General features: G+C 41.2%; 1 protein-coding gene across 1 annotated transcript in view; it reads right to left on the reverse strand.

Moving 5' to 3' along the window:
* Positions 1 to 7,171: 7,171 nt before the first annotated feature.
* furina (furin (paired basic amino acid cleaving enzyme) a) overlaps positions 7,172 to 14,032 on the reverse strand; it is a gene marked incomplete at its 5' end in the record, with an annotated part of 44,621 nt that continues 37,760 nt past the window's right edge. The window contains 2 exon segments of the mRNA XM_036133249.1: positions 7,172 to 10,373; positions 13,491 to 13,613. Of these exon segments, the coding sequence (XP_035989142.1) occupies positions 9,772 to 10,373; positions 13,491 to 13,613 (725 nt within the window).

A 14,032-nucleotide genomic window follows, 5' to 3' on the forward strand; every position in this document is an offset into this window, starting at 1 on the left:
AATGATTAGATGCAAAAACTGAAAATAATAATAATGAGTAAATAAAAGAGCAGGCCTATACAATGTATTACATCAAAAATCAAAATTGAACATGACAACAGTGGAGGGGCTCCTAGTGTTATAATAGGTAACGTCTAAATAATTAAAGTTTGACAGCGATCTAAAATAAATATTTATTTAGTTCTTTCTGTTCTATTTTGCTAGAAACTCAGACTATGAAGGAAATTAACCTGAATGATCGCAAAACAGATGCTCACACGTTTTTATAATTAAGCCCACATAGTTTAATTGTCTGAAGTAAATTGACATTCATAGACTTCTAACAGCAATTACTAATTTTCTCATGGATTTGAGACAGAAAAAAAAAATTTCGGCCTCAGTGCATTTATTTGTTACTGAGGAAGCTGTTTGCTTAACTGAAATAAATCATAACTCTCTGAATTATTAGCTGATTTTCACAGAGTTTGGTTTGTTACAGACGGCAGAGATGTGGTTTCTGATACATGACACTGTCACACGTAAACAAAAACAGGTTTTCATGGTGAAATGCATTGTTTTATGCTCTTAAAAGACAGACATGTGGCATATTAATGTATAAATACATGATTTCATACTGAAATACTTTGTTTTATACTATTAAACAAATTTTCTTTACATTGATATATGTATATTTTAATAAAGAAACAAGTTGAATTGTTAATTTAGATTTATTTCGCTTTCTTACACACACACATATATAATCCAGAGCCTCCTCTAAACACCAACAATAATTTCTTTATATTTTTGCATGCTCTGCATGCATGCACACATTTTTTTAAAGGTCTGGAAAAGTGTTCTTTAAAATTTGCAGGCCATTCCAGTGTCTAACACTACCCTGCCTGCTATCTTAAAACCCTTCGGGAAAAAAAAAATGTTTTCACAGCTTCTTGAATGTGCTGGCACTCTGTAACTACAGTGTACTTTATTTGACAATGTGATTCAGTTTGAGAAATACAGTGATAATAAATTAATAAGTATGAAATTGCGGTCCATCCGTTGGGTTTCTGCAATGTTCTCAACAAGTGAAAACACATCTTCAGAACCAATCTCAGCCCAAAAATTGTGATCTGCACCATGTGATTTACTTCCAGTGAGCTACTACCGAAAGCTGCAAAAAATACGGGCAAAGTTGCTTTCTCTGTGTTTTGTCCCGTTGGCTTCCTTGACAGCCTAGAGTAGAAGAGACCCATCCAAGATGGCGGCGACGCAGGCCTCCAGCAGGTAATGAGCCGTCTATGTATATAATGTATTTGACCGAAACATCTCCTAAGGTCATCGAGCATGAACCACGTGCCCTGCAAGTGGTGCTTTCAAGTACATGTCGTAAAACAGACACGCTAAAATGATATAAAGCAACCCACCAAGTGTAGCCAAAGTTACACTAAACATTTCTTAAACAACACCCCTGGCCATTTTCAAGGTATTCAACATTTTTATAAAAGTTGATTTAAATTCTAACGTCTGAATTAAACTCCAGTTAATGCCATTGGTGCCTGCTGGTAGGCCTGCGTATCAGCACATTCTTGATGAACGCAGTAGCACACGGTTCTGCAGTGAAACTCTGCTGCAGTATATCTTTGAATAACTATTTTATCAACTAATACACAACTCAAACTGACTGCAGTGCCTTAGCAACAGCGACACAGAATCCAGGTAAGTTTGTAGTTGGAAGGTCTGTTTACCGCCCATCTTTAACCCTTTACGCACCTTTTTAAAATCCCATTCACTAGAGAGCAATATTTTCTTTTTATTTAACCTTTATTTTCACAGGTTGGTTCACAGAGATCCAGGATCCCACTTTCATCAAAGGTAAGAGAAACAGCAGATCTTATCGCGTTTCATTATTTAGTTAGTCTTCTAAAGACTTCAGGGCTCCATCAGACAATTGAGAAGAGACTTCGACACAAAACACATCAATATTTATGTTGTGGCCAATGGACTGAGAGAAAACTTCTGCCTGCCCTGAGCCTTTCTTGTTGGCCTGTGTCCTTGGGGCTTCAGTCGTGCACATAGGATGCCATAATGTTTGAACACATTTGACAGCGCTCTCATTGAAATCATCCACCAATCCCATGGACTACATCAACAGGAAAGGCAAGCCCATTTTATGTGGTTCCAAGGTTGCTCAAAGTGCTTGTGCGCGTGCATATACAGCTGAAAATGTGAGTTACTTGTGGTTGACAGTTGCAGGGGTCCAGCGGTGTTTTTTTTTATATGGGCGAAATGCCCGAGGTGGCATTAGAAAAGGGGAAGCACAAGCACCAGCTAAATAAATATATATATATATTTATATATATAGCAGATGCTCCTTTCCTTAAACACTTTTTTCTACTGGTTTAATACACAATGCAGTCAGTGCCCTTGCTTCTTAGAATAGGAGCTTTGTGCAGAGGGCTGAGTTGACAGCACACTGCAAAAAGGGAACTAAAAGTAGTTAAAATCCTCTTGAAATTAGTGTATTTCTCATTGATTTGAGAGGATAAATCACACTATTTGCCAATGGAATAGGATTTTCGCACTTAAAATAAGAACAATTCATCTCCATCATCTTATTTCAAGTGCAGGATGTCTAATGATCTTATTTTAGTGGTAGAAATTCTCATTCCATTGGCAAATAGTCTTCTTTAGCTGTTCAAATCAAGGAAAGTGCATGGATTAAAATTAACAGTGCACATATGAAGCGGTAGAAACATTTCTAGTCCATTTAGAACATCACAGACTGTGATTATAGGTAGTTTTATTGATGCTGTGTGTTCTTAGTTAATGTATAGCTGAACTCATGTTATCAGACAGGCAAGATCGTTGCTCTGTAAAAGGAAGATCGTTGGTTAAGAGGAGGCCGCACCAGCTTTTTCTAGGGTAACCAGCATACCCTAAATAGCCTCAGGAGTGGTACTCTGGCCTGCGTTTCTGTAGAGCATGCAAGGTCACTCAGCCAAAAGTCATTATAGTGGCTAAAATGCAGTTTGCATTTGATTTCCTTTTTTTAGTTCATAATTTGTCAGTGTGATGTTTGTGCCTCTCCTCTTAAAGTCATGCAACGTGCGGCGCGACATATGACAACAGATTAAAACAAACTGTTTAGGGGTCTCTGTTGCATTAAACCAAAGCTTGTTAAATTTTTCTGTCTGACCACTGCATAAAACCAGCCTCTCGCCATTATTTTTGTTTATGAGATGGTTTGATTGTTCGGTGCAACCTCCCTGCTGTAAACTCTTTCACAAAATTACACCGACCATAAATTACAAAACACTCTCATTAAAACAAGCTGCAGAGAGGAAGGGGCTAAACGCGCTCTGCTAATGCAGACCACAGAGGAAACAGCAGCTCAGAAAAAGAAAAAACGCTGCAGACCAAATGAATGCACTCCACGCACAAAGGTTGTAGAGTAATGGTCTCCCAGGGTCCTCAGGGGCCAGGGTCCTGTGTGTTTTAGATGTCCTAACTCCAACACACCTGATTTAAATGGCTAAATTACCTCCTTGGCCTGTTACCAAGTTCTGCAGAGGCCAGCGCATGGACCCATCCATTTATTTCAGGTGTTTTGAACCAGAGAAACAGCTAAAATATGCAACAAAGCAGCTTGCGAGGACTCAAGTTGGACACCACAGCTGCTGCAGGATCCTGTCTTTATATTTAGTCTTTGAATGTCACTCAAGAGCAGCTAAATTGGCATATACCAGCAAATTAAATTAAGCTGGTTTGATTGGGTTTTATATTCCAAGCCATCTAACAAAAGATAAACATAAACTTTTAGAGAAGGCTCCAAATTCAAGGGGTGGATCAGAAAATGCAGCAAATTGACAGTAAAACACATCTGCACCATGTGGAAAATACACAATAGCTTGAGGACTTTCGTTCCCTGCTCCAAAGTCTTTTCATTGAAGTAACGTTTGTGTTTTAAAAATTCTGGAGGAAAGGGCACAGCATCCAAGTCGCTCAAGGCCCAGTTTGATGTTTTCAGGATCAGTGATCATTTGTCTGGCGTTGTGTGCAGACATATTCCAGGAAATGTTAGAGCACTTCCACTGCTGACAAGCTTTATGGAGACGCTTATTATATTTTACAGCGGCTACAAAAGTACCAACACCTGCTTTAATGACCATGGAGTCACTGTGGCTGATTGTTCAGTTTATGGAGCATCACCAACAGGAAGATGAGAGACAGCAGACCCAACAATACAGACGAACCGGAGGCCGCTCCAGCAGCCTCAGCTTCCTTTAACAGAACAGCATCTGCAGCCATGACCTTTTGAAGTGTAGCTTCTCTCTGGACGTTCTTAGTCACCCTCTGTTAGGCAACTGCGTGCATGCAGACCAGGATGTTTACTGGTCGTTTAGGAAATGTACGATTCCATCAGCTGTAACTCGTAACCTTCTAAATTAATAGAAATGTTTGAAATGTACCAGTCTGTGTGCAACGGGTAAACAGAATAGGAGTTTCCAGCATGACATAAAGATGCACATTCACATCCTGTCATGGTTAGGTTGAAGGGAATAGACAGAAAGAACACTAGAAAAATTAGAGAATGTAAGAAGAGTTGATCAAGACTACTTTAAACATTAGAAGACACTGGCTGCTTTGAAGACAAGAATAAAGAAAGGTGTTTTTTTTGGGTTTTTTTGCACAGCAGTATACTTCCTCTTCAATGTCAGACTTAAGCCTCTTCACCAAATCATTATATCCATATATTCTGGTACAAATTTACATGATGGTGAAGAAGCTTCTCCAATTTCCCGTCTGTCACAGAGATGTATAAATATGGGAAAAAGCCCAAAACACAAATAGATTTTTAAAAATGTCTGCTTTCTGTTTAAGTTATTTCTCTTTTTTTTTTTTTTTTTGGCTGTTAACGATTATTCTGTGGCTTACTTGAAAAGGAAGAACTCATCTACTGCTGGGAACAGCTGGAAGTGTTGAAAGAAAATAAACTCTTCGAAAAAAAAACTCACATGATCTGAATAGGACGTTAAATAAAATAATAAAAATCCAATACAATCTCTGTGACTGACATTTAAATACGTCTAAAATAAATTATATTTCTGCAAGAACTTTACTTTAACTGTAAATGCATTTTCAGCACATTTAGCATTCCCTGGATGCACAAGGAAAGGTTAAGTCACAGCTTTACCGCTGCGCTTACTTCAGTTGCGCCCATTCAGCACATTAACCCATAGGGGGTTCCTACGGTTTTTTTCATGGAAAAACTCAATACACTCCAATTCCAGATTAAAATTTCTCAGTCTTCTAAGCCAGATTTAGAAAATATAACAAATGTTAGGAAATATAGTGGACTGGCTTTAAATATAAAACCTCAAAAACAAAGAGTCTGCAAGGAAGAACAGAAGGATGGACACTAGAAAAGGGAGACACAAAGAACATAAGGAAAAAAAATCACAAAAGAATATAAGAAAATAAACAAAGATGGTGAGAAAGACACAAAGAAGGAAATAAGTAAACAATGTTTGGAATGGAAGGAACTAAAGAAGAACGAAAAGGTACAAAAATGGGACAAAAAAAATGGGAAAAAATAAGGGAATAGGGTACAGAAAGAAAGAGAGGCAAGTTAGGAAAGGAATAAAGAACAGAGGAAGGACAAGAAAGGAAATAAGGAAGAAAATAAGGAAAGGAGTCACATGAAGGGATGGAGATAGGAAGGGTGTGGGGAAAGTAAGGAAAAAGGACAAGTGAAAAATCATGAAGGAAAGCAAGGAAGCACATCAGGAAGGTGAAGAAACAAAGCTAAGACTAGAAAGAAGAAAAACGGAAAGAAAAGACATGAGGCTGACGAGGAAGAAGAAATCAAGGGAGAGACCAAGGAAGGATACGACTACCAGGAAGGACAAAGGAAAACGAGTTATATTGGAAGAAAGAAGAAAGGAGGTAAAGAAGGGCAAACAACATTTACACCATGAGAAAAGGAATACAGTCTGGAAACTGTGATACATTTGCAGGCTAAACAAAATGAGTACAGACATTTAAATTTGCATAGATCTTTATTTTTAGTAGAATCTATAATTGACATCAATTAAATAAAAAGGAAAAACAAAAGAAAAAAAAAACATCTTTAAATTACAAGAAAATTACAATGCACCATTCATATAGTACAAAAATAGGCCTTATTTTAGAGTTATGTCCCATGTAGGATAGTCATTCATTGTACATTAATCATAGGTCACAAATTTGTAAGGTACTGTGTGCAGCCACAGGTCAGGAACCTCGCGAAGAGGTGGGAGGAGGTCAAAGGAGTGGACTGAGACTGCTCCTCCGTCACAAAGTGTTTCGTTTCTACTGTAACAAGCATGTGCACGCAGGTCTGGTTCAGCCCTTAAAAAGGTTGGGAAACATGGGATACATTCTACTTCCTCCCTCCACAGCTGCTCAACGCATCGTTACAGACCTTCGCAAAGGCAGAGACCCGCGGATGGGTTTCAACTAAAACACCTTGAACGCCGCTACAGGAGGACGGATGGGATGAGCCGACCTGAAGGCGACACCTTCTAATACCAAACAGACAGCATTTAAATGATTGTCTTTGGTTATGCCAAAGATATTGCTCCTATCAACTACGTCTGAGCTGGCGTGGATCACTTCAGACCACATGCTAAAAGAACGGGGACAGGAGCAACATCGCGCTCCGAGTGAAAGCCTTCAAAAAAAAAAAAACGACACGAAGGGTTTCATCTTTATGATCGGACAAAAAAAAAAAAAAAAAATTAGAATCAAACTGATTTTTTGTCAGCGTTCAACAGCTTCAAGCTTTCCTGCCAGGGAGGTTGGATCTTTTGTAGTCGTAAAAAAAAAAAAGCTACTTGCTGGCACCATTAGCGAACCGGTTCTCTTCTTAGTGTGTATTTCATATCACATTGTGGCAGTGAGAGCTGCTGATGGGTTTCAGCAGCAGCTCTGGAAGCATGGGCTAATTAATCCTGCCGCCTATTCAGGAGTTTCTCTAAAAAGTTAAAACCCTTGAATGAGACGAGTTCTTCAGTTCGGAGCTGTCAAGCTGTAGTGAATACATCAACGTAGGATGACGGGAAATCAATCCGGGAGCTCTAATGGGCTCCAAAATGTTGCAGAGAAAGTGTTCGGAATGAGAAAATGCAAAGTGCACGATATTGACCAAATTGTGTTTTTTCATTATAATTCTTTAACATTCGGATTTTAACTGGATGCCGCTTCGCTGCCCGTTATCGGGGGTTTGCACAAAGCCGAGGGGGGGGGGGGAGCCGATAGGATTCTGGGACTGGAGGCCGGAGCTCAGCGGGGACCAAGCAAAGCTCGTACGGCGGTAGGCACTGACGTACATCACATAAAGCTCACAACTGCAAAAACACATGCCCGGGTCCCCTTCCGGTCCAGAAACCAGCAAACGTGCTGCGCCTTCACCTCTGGGCCGTCTGAAGGGATTTTAACGGCGCGTGACGGCATCCGTACGAATATCCCTGCATCCCTCGGCTTTACCCTTTACCAACTGTTGCCTTTTCCAAAAACACCCGTGAAGGCTTCGCAAACACCAGTGGTTCAATTACAAGCTAAAATCGATTTGTTTGTGTGCCTTTGCACCTTCTTGCCCTCAAGACGAGGAAACTGATTGTCAGTGACATAAACAGAGGAGGGGAAAAAAAAAAAAAAAAAACACAACAAAAAGGGTCTGAACTCCAGGAGGAGACGCCCCATTAGAGATGGAGAGCAAAAAACGCCCCTATTGGTTTTAGGTTGATTTAGCACGTGAATGCCAGCCATTTTCATCCGAGAACGTTTCTTTCACCCGTTTAATCTCGGTAACCGGCTTTCACGCCCAGGTGTGACCGCGGATGATGCTGATCCTTAAAGGCATTACATTTAAAGAGAGACAAGATGACTTTCCAGGGAAGTGGAGGTGACAGTCTCTGATTTACTTTCACTCTTTCCCTTCTAAACCATGAATTTGGCCCCCGCGCGCACACACACACACCCCTTCACCCAAATCACCACAGAGAAGATATGCGTGCCTAACCCACATTTAAATTCACCTCCGTAATTAAGAGCTCCTCAAAGTGTGCATGAAGCCTTGCTGTGGGATATGAGAGGTAGATAAAAAGGATGAGCAGCTGCAGTTTTCTATGCGCAGCATCATCTGCAGACCTCTCCCAGCAAGCATCAGCGCTTTCTGTGCAGAAATTTAAACAAAGAGGAAGGAAGAAAATGCAACAAAAAAAAAATCAGAGGAATCAAAAATTGCCATCATGGATTAAACAATGAGATGCTTATTTCATATGATTACAGCCCAGAAAGGAGGGGGAAAAAAAAACTGTCACCACTTAAAAATAAAATTATACTAATAAAACCTCTTTGCTGTAGTATCATTTGGAGGATGATTTCCAAGTATGCCGGCTTGATTATTCAAATCTCTGATTGGAGGATGAGTGTAGAGACACTGATGAGCTGAGGAGCGTCGACGTGGGATTTTAATCAATACCTAAGATTTGAGGAGGCGAGCTGAGAGTGTGAAAAAAAAAAAACCTAAACCACCACCTCAGAGGCCAGGTGAGTCAGGCGATGCTTCACATCCTACGGCACGTACGCGCTCCAACCCCACATCCAGCCATTAAGACACAAGGCTGGTGTTTGTGGGGCTGATGCGTTCTGACAGCAGGGGGGGGGGAGAGACTTGACGTATTGTTACTGCGGCGGCTGTGTCGAGGAATCAATCACCGGCGAGTCAACACCTGCCAGCTGCTTGGAGGGGCTCACACATGCGCCGCCGCGCCTCGGATGCTTCACCTTTCACCATCTGATGCAGGCATTAAACATCTACGGCTGGGAGCAGGAGACGTTTATCTTTCATTTTCTTGGCATTTTTTTTGTCCTGAAAATGCAGTTTACCAAGTCAGAAAATCTAAAATGATGGCAAAGCTTCTTTTTTTTTTCCATCTTGTATCGCGTTCATTTTACTGTGTCATTTCAAACTATTAAATTTCCATTTTATTTTTTATTTTTTTTGCTATTGCTGGTTATGCTTTTGACTGAACGCACTTGAAAAAAAAAATGTGGCTCCCAGCTAAAACGTGATTTTAAATCCTGATGTCAACAAATGACAATGTGGAGAGAACAAATATTTTTCAGTGCCTCATTAGGAACATTTGGGTCATTTTATTTTTTAGGTAATTTGGCCATCGGTTAGCACTTCGACGTCTTCATTAAGGGAACGACGCTCCGCTCTGCTCGTCAGATCTCGACACCCATCGTTAAGTAGTCTCGTTCATTCAGAAACGCACACTAAAAATCATCAGATGTTCTATCACTCAGGAATCTCATCTGGCTACTGCACTGAGACTATTGGGAGGAAAGGTAGGGGAGACGCTGGCAGATACAGTAAACGGCACGAATCTGTTTACTGTAACAAAAAGGAGCTGGAGGGGAGAATGAACTCTGCACCAACAGATGCTGTCAGTGATTCGAGGTTTGGAGGAAGGAGACGCTTAGACAGAAATTCACCCAAGTGTGCAGCGAGCAAAAAGCTCAGGCCGTCCCCCAGCGTTCAAAAACAGCAGCTTCCCATCACGGCTCCCGCAAACCGGGCGAGGGGGCCGGCTCCTAAAAGAAAAATGAGGATCTGACGAAGATAGAACGGATCAAATTAACTGGGTTTATGAGCGGAAGAGACTGCGAGGGGACAGCCCCGAAAGTGTCAGAGAGATGGAGACGAGAGGAATTTAAAAAGTAGAGCAGGAGGGACTTATGAAGGCATTAAAGAGCACTTTGTGTTTTGATAAAGGCAGTCCTCTCGTTGTGGACGTCAAACTCGTTCTCCGAGTCAGTGTCCAGCCCGTCGTCCCCCCACACCGTCGGGATGCCGCGGTACGACACCACCCTGCTCCCCCGCAGGCTGAAGCCGCCGCCGCCGCCGCCGGCCTCCAGGGACGGCAGCTTGATGAGCGCGCCGGAGCGCAGCTGCAGCAGCAGGAAGATGCCGGCGAAGGTGGCGATGATGGCCACGCAGCTGAGCACGGCCACGGTGATGGGCAGCTGGGAGCCGTTCTCAAGCGGGGGCTTCTGGTCCTCCGGGTCCACCATGAAGCCGCCGGGGGACTCGCGCATGGAGTGGTTGAGGCGCAGGCAGGTGCCGGTGCCCGGGTCCAGGGAGCTGTGATCGGGGCAGGACAGGCAGAACATGGGGCCGAGGCTGCTGCAGGTGACGCAGGGCGGCGGGCAGGGCAGGCAGGTCAGGACGGAAGCTGGCAAGACGTAGTTCCCCACCGTGTAGTTGAGGGGCTGGGAGCCCACCGCGAAGCCCGCGGGGCATTCTCTCACACAGCCCTGCTGAAAGAGGTAGTGGCCAGGGTTGCACTCTGCAGCGGAGAGAGAGAGAAACTGAAATCAGACATTTTCCCTCTCGTATGAGTCAAAAAAAAAAACAAGGAACCAAAATATTTCTGACAAGTTTCCAGTCAAACTTCCAGAGGAGGGTCAGAGTCAACGTTTCACAACACCAAGACCTGAACACTGAACTCCCTGACATAGAGTAACCAAATACATAATTTAAAAACAGACAAATTTTTACTATTAGACTAAAAGTCAACTTATTTGTACCTTCAGGTAGATTTAGTCTCCCACAGTTCAATAAACACCACAGACCACAGCTAAAGTATAAATACTAAAAACAGGGAGAAGGGGTGGTTAAAAAAAGCTATAACTTGTTGATCTGTGTGGTGGCTGTGAGAATAAAGCTGTTTAAAAATCTTGTTGTTCTGCAGCCAGGGAGAGGAAACCTTTGACCAGAAGAAAGAAACCGAAGCCCACAGTGTCGACGGTTCAAATTGTCAAGAGAAACCTGCCAGCAAAATACTTCTAACCTAATCTTAAGGTGACCACCACGACAACCATAGACGTCTACCAACAGGAGGTCAGTTTTAATCAGAGTTAACTGAAATAAATAGAAACAGAGTCTAAGACAGGGGTGTCAAACATACAGCCCGCGGGCCGGATCCGGCCCGCCGAACAATTTAGTCCGGCCCTGTGTCTAAATGCATTATCATTATTAAAAAAATAAATAAATAAATAAAATAAAATAATAAGAAGCCACAAAGAGCTCATCAGATTTGACTTTCACAAGTGGACAAGATAAAAGGAAGAGAATGATAAAACAATTAGTGAAAAAAACATGTACTTCATTCATTTGAAAATATGCAGTTCTTATATTGTCCACGAGGGGCGCTGTGTTTTAATTAGCAGATTAAGCTTCCGGTGTGGAAAAATTTAAATAATTTCTTAATTTTGTTTGATGTATTTTGTCATGCAGGACTGTGTTTTTAAAAAATGTGAATAATTGTTTTTCATCATTGTACAATCACTGTGATCAGTTCTTATGCATAATGCACAAGTAAATGTTTAACTGAGTAAAAGTATTGTTGAAATTGCACATACTTTTCTTAAAAACGCTGAGGTTATTCATAATATATTGTGTAAAAGTGAAAGTCATTTAATATAAAAATTAACAAGTCCACATTTATTAGTTCTATTTAATCTTGCAATGAGTTAACTCGTGTGGCCCTCTTGAGATCAGATTAAGCTGTATGCGGCCCCTAAACCAAAATGAGTTTGACACCCCTGGTCTAAGACAAAGTTTCAGAAAACATACTATTTCATTTCAGCCCTTAAGTGAGCATTTATGTCCAAAGTCCATGAATATAAATTGATGCGTCATAGTTTAACTACAGGGCTACAGAGCCGTTTGTTTAGAGGTAGAAAACGGAAGTAGGTAAGGACAGAATAAAAAATTTAAATGTTTGCAGCGAGGGTAACAAGTGATGGATTGACCCGGATCCAATGAACTTCCAAAAGATAAAGAAATCGGTGCCGACGTCACACTTCATGGTAAATATTAACCCATTTTGATGACACAAGGCGTTCTGCGTCTGTCCTTTCTTACTGTAGCTCACATCCGTCTCATTGAAACAACGGCTTTCATAAAAAGATTATTTTCTTTAACACTACAGTTATTTCTCTCCTGCTTTACGGGGGAATATAAAAACACATAGCAGCTGTGTTAATTAGTTACCTTACAAATACTTTTTTAAAGTGGAAGTTTTGTTATTAGATCACACAAAAATGATCTAGAATTGCTTTTTTGTAACTTTATTTACAAATGATTTTAGGTTTAAGCTGCATGAATGTTTTTAATCAAAGCTTTTTCAACTAATTAATGTATTCTTTTAACAGCTGTTCATTAGACATGACAAGTTCACTGCAAAAACTGACCTAAAAATAAGTAAAATGTTCTTAAAATGTGTGTTTTTGTCCTTGATTTGAGCAGATAAATTATATTATTTACCAATGGAATGAGTATTTTGACCCCTAAAATAAGATAATTACACATCCTGCACTTGAAATAAGAGGATGGAGTTGAGTTGTTTCTATTTTAAGTGCAAAAATCTTATTCCATTGGCAGACCATCTTCTTTACCTGCTCAAATTAAGGACAGATGCACTCATTTTAAGAACATTTTACTTATTTTTAGTTCAGTTTTTGCATTGTTTGAATTATTTCTAGCCTTTCGTGAAAACCAGGATCGAGGATCGTAACACTTTTGTTCATTTATGGAAAATTTTCAGCTAAAATGTTAAAATCTGTGACTCACGTCCACAGCTTTAAACAAACCACCTAAAATAACAAAGCCCGTTTGTCTTCAGTGGCATCAGCTCCTCGACTGTTTGTTTCTCTATCTTTTTATTTTTAATGATGAACTCTGCTGCGTTGTGAGAGTGTGGCGTGTAAAAAAAACAGCAGAGACATTCCCAGATGAAGCAGGTCTGGGCACTAATCACTGCCTACAATAATCATTTCAATGTGGGAGCAACAGAAAACAATCTGCTGCAGCATTTTATTAACTTGGGGACGGGAGGGGGGAAAAAAAACCCCCCACATAATTATGATTCAACTACCATACAGCACTCTGTGCCCGAGAAACACAATTATCATAACATTCTGTTTGAGATGATGTTCAAATGCATGATAATTGCATTCAGTCAGCGCCTGTGTGTCAGCATGCATAACCTTCAGGGAGCCTGCAGGGGTCAGACTGTCTCCACGCCAGTCACCATGTAGGTGGATTCAGACGGGGCTCAGTGGGAGCACAAGACCTCACCTCCAGCGATATTTGTCTTAGGTAGGAAGAGCGGTGAAGAGATCCAAATTGAATTTTGAATAGTTAGCAGAGCTGAGGCGAAGCTTATTTGATCTCATCAGAGGTTAGCTGTTCACTTAAATAATGAGGCTGAGGTCAAGGCTGCATGCTGGCAGGAGTGTGTGGTGAAGATCTGAGTGGGGCTGATGGGACACAAAGCCGGCAGGTGCAGCCATCTCATGTTTGGCTGCAGTGCACCGCATGGTTTTCACACCGACGGCCCTTTTTTGGCTGCTCTATCCACCCTCTGGCTGCTGCTGGGGGAGAGAAAAACGGGTCTTACCGATGCAATCCATGCTCAGGTCCAAAGTCTTGCAGTTGTCACTGCTGGACTGGGACTGTTCAGAGGACTTAGAAGACGGCGAGCTTGTGCCGTACAGCACCAGGGTGAACTGGGTCAGGGTGCCTGAAATGAGACGAGGGGATAAAAACAGAAATCAGAAGTAGGCCTGTCAATAGCTGTAAGGCGGCTCCAGCCCTCCCAGGGGATTCTGGTAATTGTATTCTCTTGATATTCCTGCCAGTCGCTCAGCGACAGGAGACACACTTTTAAAAACAGCATGGCACTCCTCCGTAAGTTCAGTCACACTGCAAAAACGGAACTAGAAATAAGTAAAATGTTCCTAAAATTTGTGTATTTGTCCTTCATTTGAGCAGGTAAATAAGATGATTTGCCAATGGAATGAATTTTGCACTTAAAATAGGAACAATTTATCTCAATCATCTTATTTCAAGTGCAGGATGTCTAATTATCTTATTTTAGGGGTCAAAATACTCATTCCATTGGCAGATAATCTTATTTACCTGCTCAAATCAAGGATAAAT

The sequence above is a fragment of the Fundulus heteroclitus genome, unplaced genomic scaffold (genome assembly GCF_011125445.2).
Source record: "Fundulus heteroclitus isolate FHET01 unplaced genomic scaffold, MU-UCD_Fhet_4.1 scaffold_598, whole genome shotgun sequence".
NCBI lineage: Eukaryota > Metazoa > Chordata > Actinopteri > Cyprinodontiformes > Fundulidae > Fundulus > Fundulus heteroclitus.